This window comes from Hemibagrus wyckioides, linkage group LG15 (genome assembly GCF_019097595.1).
Source record: "Hemibagrus wyckioides isolate EC202008001 linkage group LG15, SWU_Hwy_1.0, whole genome shotgun sequence".
Taxonomy (NCBI): domain Eukaryota; kingdom Metazoa; phylum Chordata; class Actinopteri; order Siluriformes; family Bagridae; genus Hemibagrus; species Hemibagrus wyckioides.
This window is the reverse complement of record NC_080724.1, coordinates 13,554,340-13,568,294: the sequence shown is the minus strand read 5'-3', so window position 1 is coordinate 13,568,294 and position 13,955 is coordinate 13,554,340. Positions and strand designations below refer to the sequence as shown.

At 42.2% G+C, this 13,955-nt stretch overlaps 1 protein-coding gene across 2 annotated transcripts in view; it reads left to right on the top strand.

Moving 5' to 3' along the window:
- The window catches only part of dlg4b (discs, large homolog 4b (Drosophila)), a 40,591-nt gene that overhangs the window by 16,261 nt on the left and 10,375 nt on the right, over positions 1–13,955 (top strand). For both annotated transcript variants that reach the window (XM_058410866.1, XM_058410865.1), the window contains exons 4-13: positions 5,244–5,405; positions 6,261–6,311; positions 9,426–9,476; positions 9,735–9,859; positions 10,241–10,395; positions 12,106–12,242; positions 12,498–12,642; positions 13,250–13,382; positions 13,498–13,654; positions 13,726–13,828. In XM_058410866.1, coding sequence (XP_058266849.1) covers positions 5,244–5,405; positions 6,261–6,311; positions 9,426–9,476; positions 9,735–9,859; positions 10,241–10,395; positions 12,106–12,242; positions 12,498–12,642; positions 13,250–13,382; positions 13,498–13,654; positions 13,726–13,828 — 1,219 coding nt within the window. The remainder of the gene's footprint in view (positions 1–5,243; positions 5,406–6,260; positions 6,312–9,425; positions 9,477–9,734; positions 9,860–10,240; positions 10,396–12,105; positions 12,243–12,497; positions 12,643–13,249; positions 13,383–13,497; positions 13,655–13,725; positions 13,829–13,955) is intronic.

Genomic DNA, 13,955 nt, shown 5'->3' with positions numbered 1-13,955 from the left:
CATCACACAACACAGTACACCACTCATCACATCAAATATCACATCACACATCACATCACACAACACAGTACACCACACCACATCACATCACACATCACATCACACATCACATCACACAACACAGTACACCACTCATCACATCAAATATCACATCACACATCACACCACACAACACAGTACACCACACATCACATCAAATATCACATCACACACCACATCACACAACACAGTACACCACTCATCACATCAAATATCACATCACACATCACATCACACAACACAGTACACCACACCACATCACATCAAATATCACATCACACACCACATCACACATCACACCCCACATCACCCCACATCACACACCACATCACCCCACATCAAACCACATCACACCACATTACACCACATCACACACCACATCACACACCACAGTACACCACATCACATCACGCACCACATCACACACCACAGTACACCACATCACATCACACACCACATCACACAACAGAGTACACCACATCACATCAAATATCACATCACACATCACACACCACATCACCCCACATCACACACCACATCACCCCATATCAAACCACATCACACCACAGTACACCACATCACATCACGCACCACATCACACAACAGAGTACACCACATCACATCAAATATCACATCACACACCACATCACCCCACATCACACACCACATCACCCCACATCAAACCACATCACACCACATTACACCACATCACACACCACAGTACACCACATCACATCACATCACGCACCACATCACACACCACAGTACACCACATCACATCAAATATCACATCACACATCACACAACACAGTACACCACACATCACATCAAATATCACATCACACACCACATCACACAACACAGTACACCACTCATCACATCAAATATCACATCACACACCACATCACACAACACAGTACACCACTCATCACATCAAATATCACATCACACATCACACACCACATCACACAACACAGTACACCACACCACATCACATCACACATCACATCACACATCACATCACACAACACAGTACACCACTCATCACATCAAATATCACATCACACACCACATCACACAACACAGTACACCACACCACATCACATCACACACCACATCACACAACACAGTACACCACACCACATCACATCACACATCACATCACACATCACATCACACAACACAGTACACCACACCACATCACATCACACATCACATCACACATCACATCACACAACACAGTACACCACTCATCACATAAAATATCACATCACACACCACATCACACAACACAGTACACCACACATCACATCAAATATCACATCACACATCACACACCACATCACACACCACAGTACACCACTCATCACATCACACACCACATCACACACCACAGTACACCACATCACATCACATCACGCACCACATCACACAACAGAGTACACCACATCACATCAAATATCACATCACACATCACACAACACAGTACATCACACATCACACACCACATCACACAACACAGTACACCACTCATCACATCAAATATCACATCACACACCACATCACACAACACAGTACACCACTCATCACATCAAATATCACATCACACATCACATCACACAACACAGTACACCACTCATCACATCAAATATCACATCACACATCACATCACACAACACAGTACACCACACATCACATCAAATATCACATCACACATCACACACCACATCACACAACACAGTACACCACTCATCACATCAAATATCACATCACACATCACACACCACATCACACAACACAGTACACCACACCACATCACATCAGGACACAGGACAGAGGAGTTTACACTTCTTTGCAGTTTATCAGTAACATGACAAGATTTGTGTTTTTGTGTTCGTATTAACTTGAAGAGAGAATTTGTTTGTAAGAGAATTGATTAGTTTTATTAAAGTGAACTAGCTAACATTAATCTGGCCTTACAGATGTGTGGCTAAAATGCTAACCAGAAAAACTAACAAATATTAGCCTTATCTTGGCTTGCTGTGTTTCTGAGTGAACACACACACACAGACACACACACACAAACAGTAAGATGAATCTCACAAGCTATTCTCATGACTCATTTTTGCATAACTCGTATTGTCCTGCACGCTTGTGAGTGTGTGTGTGTGTTTGTGATTGAGAGAGTCTGTGTTCCCACTCTGCAGGTCAGACACAGCCTCATAGAATTTTCCCACGCTCTCTATCTCTCTGTCTGTCCATCTGTCTCTGACCAGTCAGAATTGAACACACACACACACACACAAACACACTTATCTGTCTGTCCATCTTTCTCTCCATCACTCCTTTTATTCAGTTCATGATGCCACTCTCCAGTCACCATGGAAACTATCAGGCTCCACTGGTTGCGTAGCAACTGACATCACCAATGGAGGCATAATAAAGATGAAAAATGAAGGTGTGTGTGTGTGGGGGGGGGATTAATGGTGGATTAATACTTTCTAATTAGTGAATGAAAAATGATAAAGTCAGTGTGAATGCATTTCTCTCAGAAAGTCTTGAAAGCACTTACATCATCATCTTCATCAGTGGATGTATCAGGTAAAGCTCGTTTAGCGTATGTTAGGCAGGCTGAAGCTGAGGAGTGTTTTACTGACTCTGAGCTGTTCATTGCTGAAACTGGCAGTGACTCTGATAATAAAGCTAACCGAGAGAGCGATCTAGGCTAGGTAGCTGATACTAGTACGGACAGGCAGGAGGGTTGCTATGGTTACATTGTAACGTGATTTGTTGTAAATCAGCACAGAAAATATTATAGTTGCTCCTTTGTTTTAGATTGTTTTAAACGATACAAGATTCTGTATGTGTGTACTGCTCTCTCTCTCTCTCTCTCTCTCTCTCTCTTTCTCTTTCTCTCTCTGACACACACACACACACACAACTTTCCTGTCTCACTCTGATGACATCATCAGTTAGAATGATGGGTTTTGGCTGCAGTCATGCCTGAGTAGAATGCTGAGAGAGGGAGAGAGAGAGAGAGAGAGAGAGAGAGTAAAGCTCATTTGTATTTGAATTACACCTAAGACACCCACAACATTACACCTAAGACACACACACACACATCTTATCTCACTAAAACAATTTGTGTGTGTGTGTGTGTGTGTGTGAGAGAGAGAGAGAGAGAGAGAGAGAGAAAGAGAGTCAGAGAGAGAGAGAGAGAGAGATCCACCTCAGCAGTATATAGCGCTAACTAAAGATGAATGGATGAAAGGATCTGAATGAAAGGATGAATGAAGGGATTTTATTTAGCATTTAGCGCTTATTATGTCACCGTTCAGGAAAACAGATTCAGATTTCAGACCACGACTGAAAATGTTGCCCAAAAGCGCCCTCTGTGGTCAAACCTCGGGAGTGCATGCACATTATTTCTGCTCGCAGATAACTTTAAATTAAAATGTTTATATTATTTGTTTGTTTACTTATTTATCAACTTCAGAAGGGTCTGACTAACACCACAGATTTTGTAGAGGAGGAAATGGGTGCAAACGGCACTAGTTGAAATGAAATTCTGTTTTTTAATTGTAATTGGAGCTTGCTTTATCTGAACAGTTCGGTCTGAAACAGTGACGTCATCGTGTTTTATTCCTGTCAGCGTACCACAGCTGAAGCCACATGATTACATTCTGCTTTCTGGTAGGTCAGAAAATCATTCAGAGAGATGAGAAACATTTCACACAAACCTGAGAGAGAGAGAGAGAGAGAGAGAGAGAGAGCGAAAAGGAGAATAAGACATAAGGAGAGAGAAACAGAAACTACCTAAATGTGAATATTAATAATACAGAACAATAAGATATATGAATTTGTATGGATTTGTTCATTTGTCTGATTGCTTACTTCTTCTATTTTTATGTAATACCAGTAGCACTACTGATATATCTTTGTTTTTGTGTCTTGTTTACGTTTGCTGAGACAGAGATATAAATGGAGGGGGGGAGAGATGGAAAAAGAGAGAGAGGAGAGAAAGGGAAAGAGAGAAAGAGAGAGAGAGATAGAGGGAGAAAGAGAGAGAGAGGGAGCATGGGAGAGAGAGTGAAGTAGGCGGGTAGTAAATCAGGAAATAGGACAGTGTGTCTCTCTGACCTCATCTTCAGAAGACAGAGCTGTAGGACACACAGGTAAGAAAGAGACAGACTGTGTGTGTGTGTGTGTGTTTATAATGATCAAGTAGTTTGGGTATTGTCTTAATTTAACCGGTTCTTTATTTGTGTTCCACTTAGCAGAGCTCATGTCTCTCACCACCTCATGTTCCTAACGTTTCTTATAACCGACCCGCTAACATTCACACGACACTGACTTACACACTGAGAGTGTTTATATAAAATGTCCATGCTATGGCTACAGGTCTGTGTGTGTGTGTGTGTGTGTGTGTGTGTATATGTTCATAATAAACATCAAGCCACCACCAAAATTATTTAATTATTTTTTTTAATTAATTTTTTGGAAAAGTGTCTTTTTTATTTTATTTTTGTTTTATTTCAAAACATTGAAGTAAAAGTATAATTTGTTTTATTTATTGTTAAATATTATTTGTTATATTTAAAAATATATATTGATTATTTATTAATTATATATATATATATATATATATATATATATATATATATATATATATATATATATATATATATATATATATATATTTTAAATTTGATTTCATTTTGGGCCAAAAAAACTAGGGAACTGGACATAAGGAGCAAAGAGAGAGAGAAACACTGAAAAATGAGAAATTTGTAAACTCAGAGCTAAGAAACTCAAGAGACAAAATTAATAATTGTGGAATCCAATAGAGGAGACAAGATAAGACAAGAATCTAGAAACCTGAGGAATTGTAACCACAAACAAGCAATGGAATTTCAGTGAGCACATGATCTTAGGGTTAAAGAGAAAAAAGTGAGGTGTTTAAATCCTAGAGCTAGAAATCTACAGCTACTCTTTCTCTTTCCAAGAGCACACAAATTTGGACACAAAGAAATTAAGAATCTAGAAGACCAGAGGAACTAAGCCACTAGGTCAACATACATAAACAGCTCTAGCAAAACTCAGAGCTCTGAGAAAACATAAAAATAGTAAACAGGAAAGTAAATAGGATGCAAACATGCAGATTAGAATTCTGGTTGACTTACTGTCTGTCCTGTTTTCTGCAGAAATACCGTTATCAAGATGAGGAGTCCCCGCCCCTTGAGCACAGCCCTGCCCACATAACATCTGGAAAGAGTGGTGAGATTTTGCACCTTAGTGACTCAAGCCACGCCCCTGCGGATGGTGTCCATGGTTACCCAGCACATACACATATATCACCTGCAAAGGTATGTCTGTCTTCTCTGTATTCTATCCCTAATCCCTATCCTATATTCCATTCTCCTTAATCCCTACTCACTACTCCATACTTCATTCTCCCTAATCCCTAATCCTTACTCAATACTCCAAACTGCAGTCTCCTTAATCCCTACTCAGTACTCCATACTCCATTCTCCCTAATCCTTACTCCCTACTCCATACTCCATTCTCCCTAATCCCTAATCCTTACTCACTACTCCATACTCCAGTCTCCTTAATCTCTTCTCACTACTCCATACTCCAGTCTCCTTAATCTCTTCTCACTACTCCATACTCCATTCTCCCTAATCCCTACTCACTTCTCCATACTCCATTCTCCCTAATCCCTACTCACTACTCCATACTCCATACTCTCTAATCCCTACTCACTACTCCATACTCCATTCTCCAAAATCCCTACTCACTACTACATTCTCCCTGTTCCCTAATCCTTACTCACTACTCCATATTCCAATCTCCTTTAGTGAAAACAACAATAACAATAATAATAATAGTAGTAGTAATGTGCGTTAACAAAAAAAGTAGTGTCGGTGTTTGTCGCCCCCATGTGATCAGCATTGGAAGTGCTTCAGCACCTTGGACAGCGTGTCAGTTTATTAATGCAGTTTCATTGCTCTTTTCCAGTATAATCATATGCAATTGTTTGTTTGTTTGATCTGAGTGACATCGTTCGTTATTTATGTCGTACACTGTTACTGACCAGTTTATTACGAACTCCTATACACATCCTTATTCATGCTATTGTGCAATCAGATAATCATGTGGCAGCAGTGCATTTAAGTGTAAATGTATCTTAACTGTCTCACTCTATTTTCTTATTGCAGCCTGTCTTACTCCCCAGCAGCCACGCCCCATACTACGCCACGTCCACTCTGGTAAGCTCACACACAGTTCTGATTTCATCACCTGCACTTTCACCTCGGGCTTTAGGCCATCAGAACCCACAGTGTAACAGACTGTAGAACCCACAGTGTAATGATATGCTTCCAACACACACAACAGGATTGTAGAACACACCAAGTCATTACAGAACATGCCAGGGGATTTTAGAACTCGACACAAGCAGATTTCATTCAGCACATGATGTCATAATCATGCCAACCAATCAGACTACTGTTTCCATAGCAACGTCATTATTAAGATCTAATTTTGAATATACAGCACTCTTTCTCACTCTCTCTCTCTCTCTCTCTCTCTCACACACACATACACACACACAAAATTATTCCCTTCACAAAATACGCGCATAGGCAGACATATCTCTACGGTGAGGGGGATGTTGGTCTCCATGGCAACAAGAACCCCCCCCAACTTTTTTCGGGGGGGGGGTAGGTTAAGGTAGAGCGTTTGTGTGTGTGTGTAAGAGAGAGAGAGAGAGAAATGTTTTATTATTGCAATGTAATGTTCATTAACTATGTGTCCTGGTTGTGTGTGTGTGTGTTAATTAGAGAGGTCGGATCAGTTGGGACTATAGAAGAGTAAGTACTGGCAAAGCAATTAACACACACACATACACAGTGAGTGAGAGAGAGAGAGAGAAAGAGACAGAGAGGCAGGCGGGAGTGCGCTTTCGTCACTGGAGAACCCGCGCTCGAGGCGAAACGTGTGAGCGCGAGATGGAGCTCGGTGTGTTACGGTGATAAACCGTGAGAGAGGGAGTGAGAGAGAGACAGAGGTATAGAGTGAGACAGCTCTAGGGGGACGCCATCTTGTCGACAGAGTGTCTTGCGAGGATATTATAACAGCTCCTGGGTCCTATCGGACGCACGAGAGCCGGCACGCGCTCCAGACCCTGTCCGAGAGAGTGCGCGCGCGGAGAGGCTAACACTACAGACCGGTGGAAACTGTTCTGAATTATTCATCATTTTGTGTGTGTGGTGTCATCGACGCGATACGTGCGCGTAGCATCTCCGCGTTTGAAGATTTGTGAAATTGCAAGATTGATCTGCTCGCGTACTGTGTTGAACGGCGATCTTGTTTACGTCATACACGTGTCCGGCCGATCGGCTCGTGCCGCGGGGCCAGTGATCGGCGTGTGACGTCATGTTCGTGTCGGTTTGGTACGCGAAGAAGATGGGCCGCCGCTTCATCCACAACGTACGCAAAGCCAAGAAACGGAGACAACGCAGCCTGGTACAGTGTGTGTGTGTGTGTCTGTGTGTGTGTGTGTGTGTGTGTGTGAGAGAGAGAGAGAGAGAGAGAGAGAGAGAGCACTAGTGTTCATGTGTGTGTGTGTGTGTGTGTGAGAGAGAGAGAGAGAGAGAGAGAGAGAGCACTAGCGTTCATGTGTTTTAGAAATGTGTGTGTGTGTGTGAGAGAGAGAGAGAGCACTAGTGTTCATGTGTTTTAGAAATGTGTGTGTGTGTGTGTGTAGTATTATAAATGATGCCATGTGGAACATACGTGCTGAATTCCAGCTCAGTTGGTTGGCCCCACCCCCTTCCTCACTGTATCATGTGATTGGTTGAATAAATAAATATTTCATCAAATGATCCACACAGTGTGTTTGTGAGTTGGTGAGCAAGCAACTGTGTGTGTGTAAGAGAGAAAGAGTACTGCTGGTTGCCTGGGTTACAATGGGGTGTTGTCATGGTTACAGGCAGGTATCAGCATAGTTGTTGTCATGGTGACACAGAGGGACAGTGACGGTTGTGTAGTTCATTTATACAAAGGAGATACTATTTCTCTCTCTCTCTCTCTCTTACTGTGTGTGTGTGTGTACATTATGGACCCACCAGTGGACATGTCCCTCTGTCTGTCTCTCTCTGTGTTGTGTGACTACATTTACATGATTAAACACACTTCAGTGAACATGCTGTGAGTGGTGTGTATGTGTTATGTAACTGTGCACAGGAACGGGCTGAGTGAGCAGAACTGAAGTGCACACTTGGGAATAAAACTTCATTAAGTGAGAGAACAAAACACACTGCAGGTGAGTTAGCTTGAGATAGTCAAGACTCGTTCACTGCTGTAGATAAAGGGGCTCCTACTTGGAACCTTGTCTGAAAGGAAGGTTTCCTGTTGTGGAGTAAATGATGCCTTTTAGGGGGAAACCAAAGAAATGTTGTGTAATGTTAGATAGAACACATGCAACCGAGATGAGGAGTGGGGGGGTGACCTGACAGGAAGATAACAGAACACACAGAGAGAGAGAAAGAGAGAGAGAGAGAGGGAGAGAGAGAGAGGGACATGGGGTCAGAGATAGAGGGCCAAAGGGACTGACAGGGGCAGATATATAGATGGACAGGGGATACAGCCAGATAAAGACACACAGGGGCAGTGTACACCGTTTGTTGGCATGAACTATACGAGGAACAATCATAGACACACACTATCTATCTATCTATCTATCTATCTATCTATCTATCTATCTATCTATCTATCTATCTATCTATCTATCTATATATATATATATATATATATATATATATATCTGTATGTGTGTACTGATGGCACCCTGCTCTGTGTGTGTGTGTCTATATTTAGCTTGAGTTCATACATTCCATTTAGAAAATGAAGAGGCATAAATAGCAAAATGTGTGTGTGTGTGTTGATTCTGCATAGCAGTGTAGTGCATTTGAATATTTGTATTTCACTTGAATATTAATATGTTAATTGTGAAAATAATTATAATGTGTCATTAATTCAAATAACAGTGCATATATGTCACTGATATATGTTTGTGTGTGTGTGTGTGTGCTGTGTGTGTGTGTGGGGGGGGGGGTTTGAGTGTGTGTGGGTGTATGTGTGGGTGTACGAGCCTGAAACAGTTGCCATAGAAATCTGAGTTGCCATGGAAACAGGGTTCCCCGGAAGGCTTGACAGATGTTGCCATGGAGTAGCCATAACAACTAGGGAGCGTGAAAGATGAAAGACACCCAAAATCAGAGAGAGAGAGATGTATATTGAAATTTCATCTCTCTCTCTCTCTCTCTCTCTCTCTCTTTCTCTTTCTCTCTCACACACTCATTCTGTCTTTTCTTTTCCAGATGAACGGATTAAGTGGAGAGGTAGAATATGAAGAGATCACGTTGGAGAGGGTGAGTACCCCACCCCCCCTTAAAGAGTACACTTAAAGAGCTGTGTGTATGGAGTTGGTGGGAGTTGTGGGATTTGTCAGAATGAGTAGAACATTAGATGTGGATGTGTAAGTTATTGACAGGTGAATCTGACACTCGCTCACACTCACACTTTCTGAAAATGGAATATAGCAGTTCACTATAAAAGAGGGAGTGTGTCCTTGTTTGACTTTGTTTATTAATTTGCATTTAATTTGATGTGTGTGTGTGTGTGTCTAGGGGAACTCTGGTTTGGGCTTCAGTATAGCAGGTGGTACAGATAATCCACATGTAGGAGATGATCCGAGCATCTTCATCACAAAAATCATACCAGGAGGTGCAGCAGCTCAGGATGGACGACTGAGGTAACACACAAACACACACACAAACACACACCTACACACACACATCATGTCAAATAAACAAATGAATAAACAGACCCATATAAGCTTATGAAACGTTCCAGGTTCATCTGAAGTGTAGCATGTGTTCTGTCCATAAAACAAAGAGGGTGGGTGGTGTCTTCAAGCTGTTTGAAAATATTATCTGTAATGATCTGCACACACACACACACACAGATGATGAAATAATAACAGATCTGTAGTTTGTGTCTACAGGACGATACAACTGTATTTAATTATTTACTGTAACTTTAGTTTGTGCTTAATGCAACTTCTATGAGATTCTTTCTTTCTTTCTCTCTCTCTCTCTCTCTCTCTCTCTCTCTCTCTCTATCTCTCTCTCAGGGTGAATGACAGTATCCTGTTTGTTAATGATGCGGATGTGCGTGAGGTCACTCACAGTGAGGCGGTGGAGGTGCTGAAGGAGGCAGGGCCAATCGTCCGTCTCTACATCCTCCGCAGGAAACACATCGAGATCAAACTCATTAAGGGCCCCAAAGGTGCATGTGTGTTTGTTTGTGTGAGAAATTACTGATGAGTGTTTAAGGAAATTTGCTCATATACAACTATGGCTGAAATGATCAGACAAGTTTATTGACAGCATTGACAATAAAAAAAAAAAATGTCCACAAATATATTTGATGTCAAATTGTCATTTGATCTCATGGATCCTAACGTGTGGTCCATCAACAAGGTGGTTTGCCCATCGGAGTTAAATCCATGATGCAGTATGTTGAGTTGCAGCCCACTAGAAGAAGACACAGTAGAGAAAAGAGAGAAAAGAGTCCAAATACAAAGTCTATACAAAGTGTAGGAGAGTTTTATAAAATTCAAAACAAAAAACATTGTCTTGTGTAACACTGGTAAACTGTACCTGGTGTTCCAAGTTGAAGCACAGCGGTGGAAGGCAGAGCTCCAGCTGGAGCAAAGCAGTTAATATTAAAACTTGACTAGCTCTGGTTTAGTCTTGTGTCTGTCGTAACACTAACTACAAGAGTCAAGCTTGTGTAAATGAATACATAAATAAGTGTTAAAGAAATGAAAGCTCTCCTATCATTTACTCACCTTTATGTTCTGAACCCAAATGAATTCATTTCTTCTGTGGATCACAAAAGGTGATGTGATGCAACAGTCAGTCAGTTCATGATGTGTGCCCAGGAAGAAAGTCAGACAGAGCGAGTGAATGCTGCTTTAGTAACAACATACATATAACTTACAATAAATAGAAGATACACCGATCAGGCATAACATTATGAGCACTGAGAGGTGAAGTGAATAACACTGATGATCTCCTCATCATGGCACCTGTTAGTGGGTGGGATATATTAGGCAGCAAGTGAATATTTTGTCCTCAAAGTTGATGTGTTAGAAGCAGGAAAAATGGGCAAGTGTACGGATTTAAGAGAGTTTGACAAGGACCAAGTTGTGATGGCTAGACGACTGGATCAGAGCATCTCCAAAACTGCAGCTCTTGTGGGGTGTTCCCAGTCTGCAGTGGCCAGTATCTATCAAAAGTGGTCCAAGGAAGGAACAATGGTGAACTGGTGACAGGGTTATGGGTAGTCAAGGCTCATTGATGCACGTGGGGAGTGAAGGCTGGACCGTGTGATCTGATCCAACAGAAGAGCTACTGTTGCTCAGATTGCTGCAGAAGTTAATGCTGGTTCTGATAGAAAGGTGTCAGAATACACAGTGCATCACAGTTTGTTGCGTATAGACCAGTCAAGGTGTCCATGCTGACCCCTGTGCACCGCCGAAAGCACGAACAATGGGTATGCGAGCATCAGAACTGGACCACGCAGCAATGGAAGAAGGTGTCCTGGTCTGATGAATCACGTTTTCTTTTACATCATGTGGATGGCTGGATGTGTGTGCGTCACTTACTTGGGGAACACATGGCCCCAGGATGCACTATGGGAAGAAGGCAAGCCGCCAGAGGCAGTGTCCTTCTTTGGGCAATGCTCTGCTGGGAAACCTTGTGTCCTGCCATCCATGTGGATGTTACTTTGACATGTACCACCTACCTTAGCATTGTTGCAGACCATGTACACCCTTTCATGGAAACGGTATATAAACGGTGTATGAAAATGATGGATGGATGATTGTTGATGTAATGCCTTGAAGAAAAACATAAAGGAAGTTGTTTTATTCAGCTAGTCTTAAGTTAATCAAGAGACATTTAAACTGGATGTGTGTGTGTGTGTGTGTAGGACTGGGGTTCAGTATAGCAGGTGGAGTGGGAAATCAGCATGTTCCTGGTGATAACAGCATCTATGTGACAAAAATCATTGAGGGCGGAGCTGCACATAAAGACGGGCGACTACAAATCGGGGACAAAATTCTTGCAGTAAGTTGAACATGCTTTCTGATTATTTTTCTTGAAATTGTCATTTTGGTTTAATATTTTATTATTTCCTGTAAGTAGCCAGGCTATTATAAGGTTATTAATAACTAATAGCTTGAAAGTGTAGTGCATGTAAACATTCTATACATTACACACATTTCCCTGTTTGTGTTACTTCACCATTTCTGAAGCAAATATTCAGAAGACAATGATTGTTCCTGTAAGCTAAAATATGTGTGTGTGTGTGTGTGTGTGCAGGTAAATAATGTGTGTTTAGAGGATGTGACGCATGAGGACGCTGTAGTGGCGCTGAAGAACACGGCAGAGGTTGTTTTTCTCAGAGTGAGCAAAGCTTCCAACCTGTACACTCAGGACACGTACAATCCTCCTGATATCACCAGCTGTAAGTGTACACACACACACACACACACATGCACGCACACACACACACGCATGCACACACACACACACACACTCACACACGTGCACACACACACACACGTGCACACACACACACACACACACACATACATACATACACACACACACACATGCACACACACACGTGCACACACACATACACACGTGCACACATACATACACATACACACGTGCACACATACATACACATACACACACACATGCACACACACACGTGCACATATACATACACACACACATGCACACGTGCACACACATACACATACACACATGCACACATACATACACATACACACACACATGCACACACACACGTGCACACATACATACACACACACACATGCACACACACACGTGCACACACATACACATACACACGTGCACACATACATACACACACACGTGCACACACACAGACACACACACACAGAGTTAACAAATTTGTGATTTGTAATCTCTCTCTCTCTCTCTCTCTCTCTTTCTCTCTTTCTCTCTTTCACTCTTTCTCTCTCTCTCCCTCTCTCCCTCTCTCTCCCTCTCTCTCTCTCTCTCTCTCTCTCTCTCTGTAGCGTACTCTGCTCATATGGATGAGATGAGTCATGGTTATCTGTCAGATTACCCACAAACCCTCACTCCCACATCTCCACGTCGTTACTCACCCATCCCCAAGGGCATGATGATGGGTGACGAGGACATTCCCAGGTCAGTCTGACTGACACACACACACACACACACTCTCTCTCCTCAGAAAAAATGTTTAGCCTTTGTGGATCTGTGTCTCCTCCTGTCTGTTTCTCTCTCTCTCTCTGTCTCTCAGGGAGCCGAGGCGTGTAATGATCCATCGTGGTTTGTCAGGTTTGGGCTTTAACATAGTTGGGGGTGAGGATGGTGAGGGAATCTTCATCTCCTTTATCTTAGCTGGAGGTCCTGCAGACCTGAGTGGAGAACTGCGCAAAGGAGACCAGATACTAAGTGTGAGCACACATACACACACATACACACACATATGCACACACACAAATTCTAACAGTCACTGTGTGTGCAGGTAAATGGCGTAGATTTGAGACATGCAACTCATGAGCAGGCTGCAGCAGCACTGAAGAACGCTGGACAAACTGTCACCATCATCGCCCAATACAGGCCTGAGGGTGAGACACCATCACACACCATTACACAATCATCACACACCATCACACACCATCACACAATCATCACACACCATCACACATCATCACACACCATTACACAATCATCACACACTATTACACAATCATC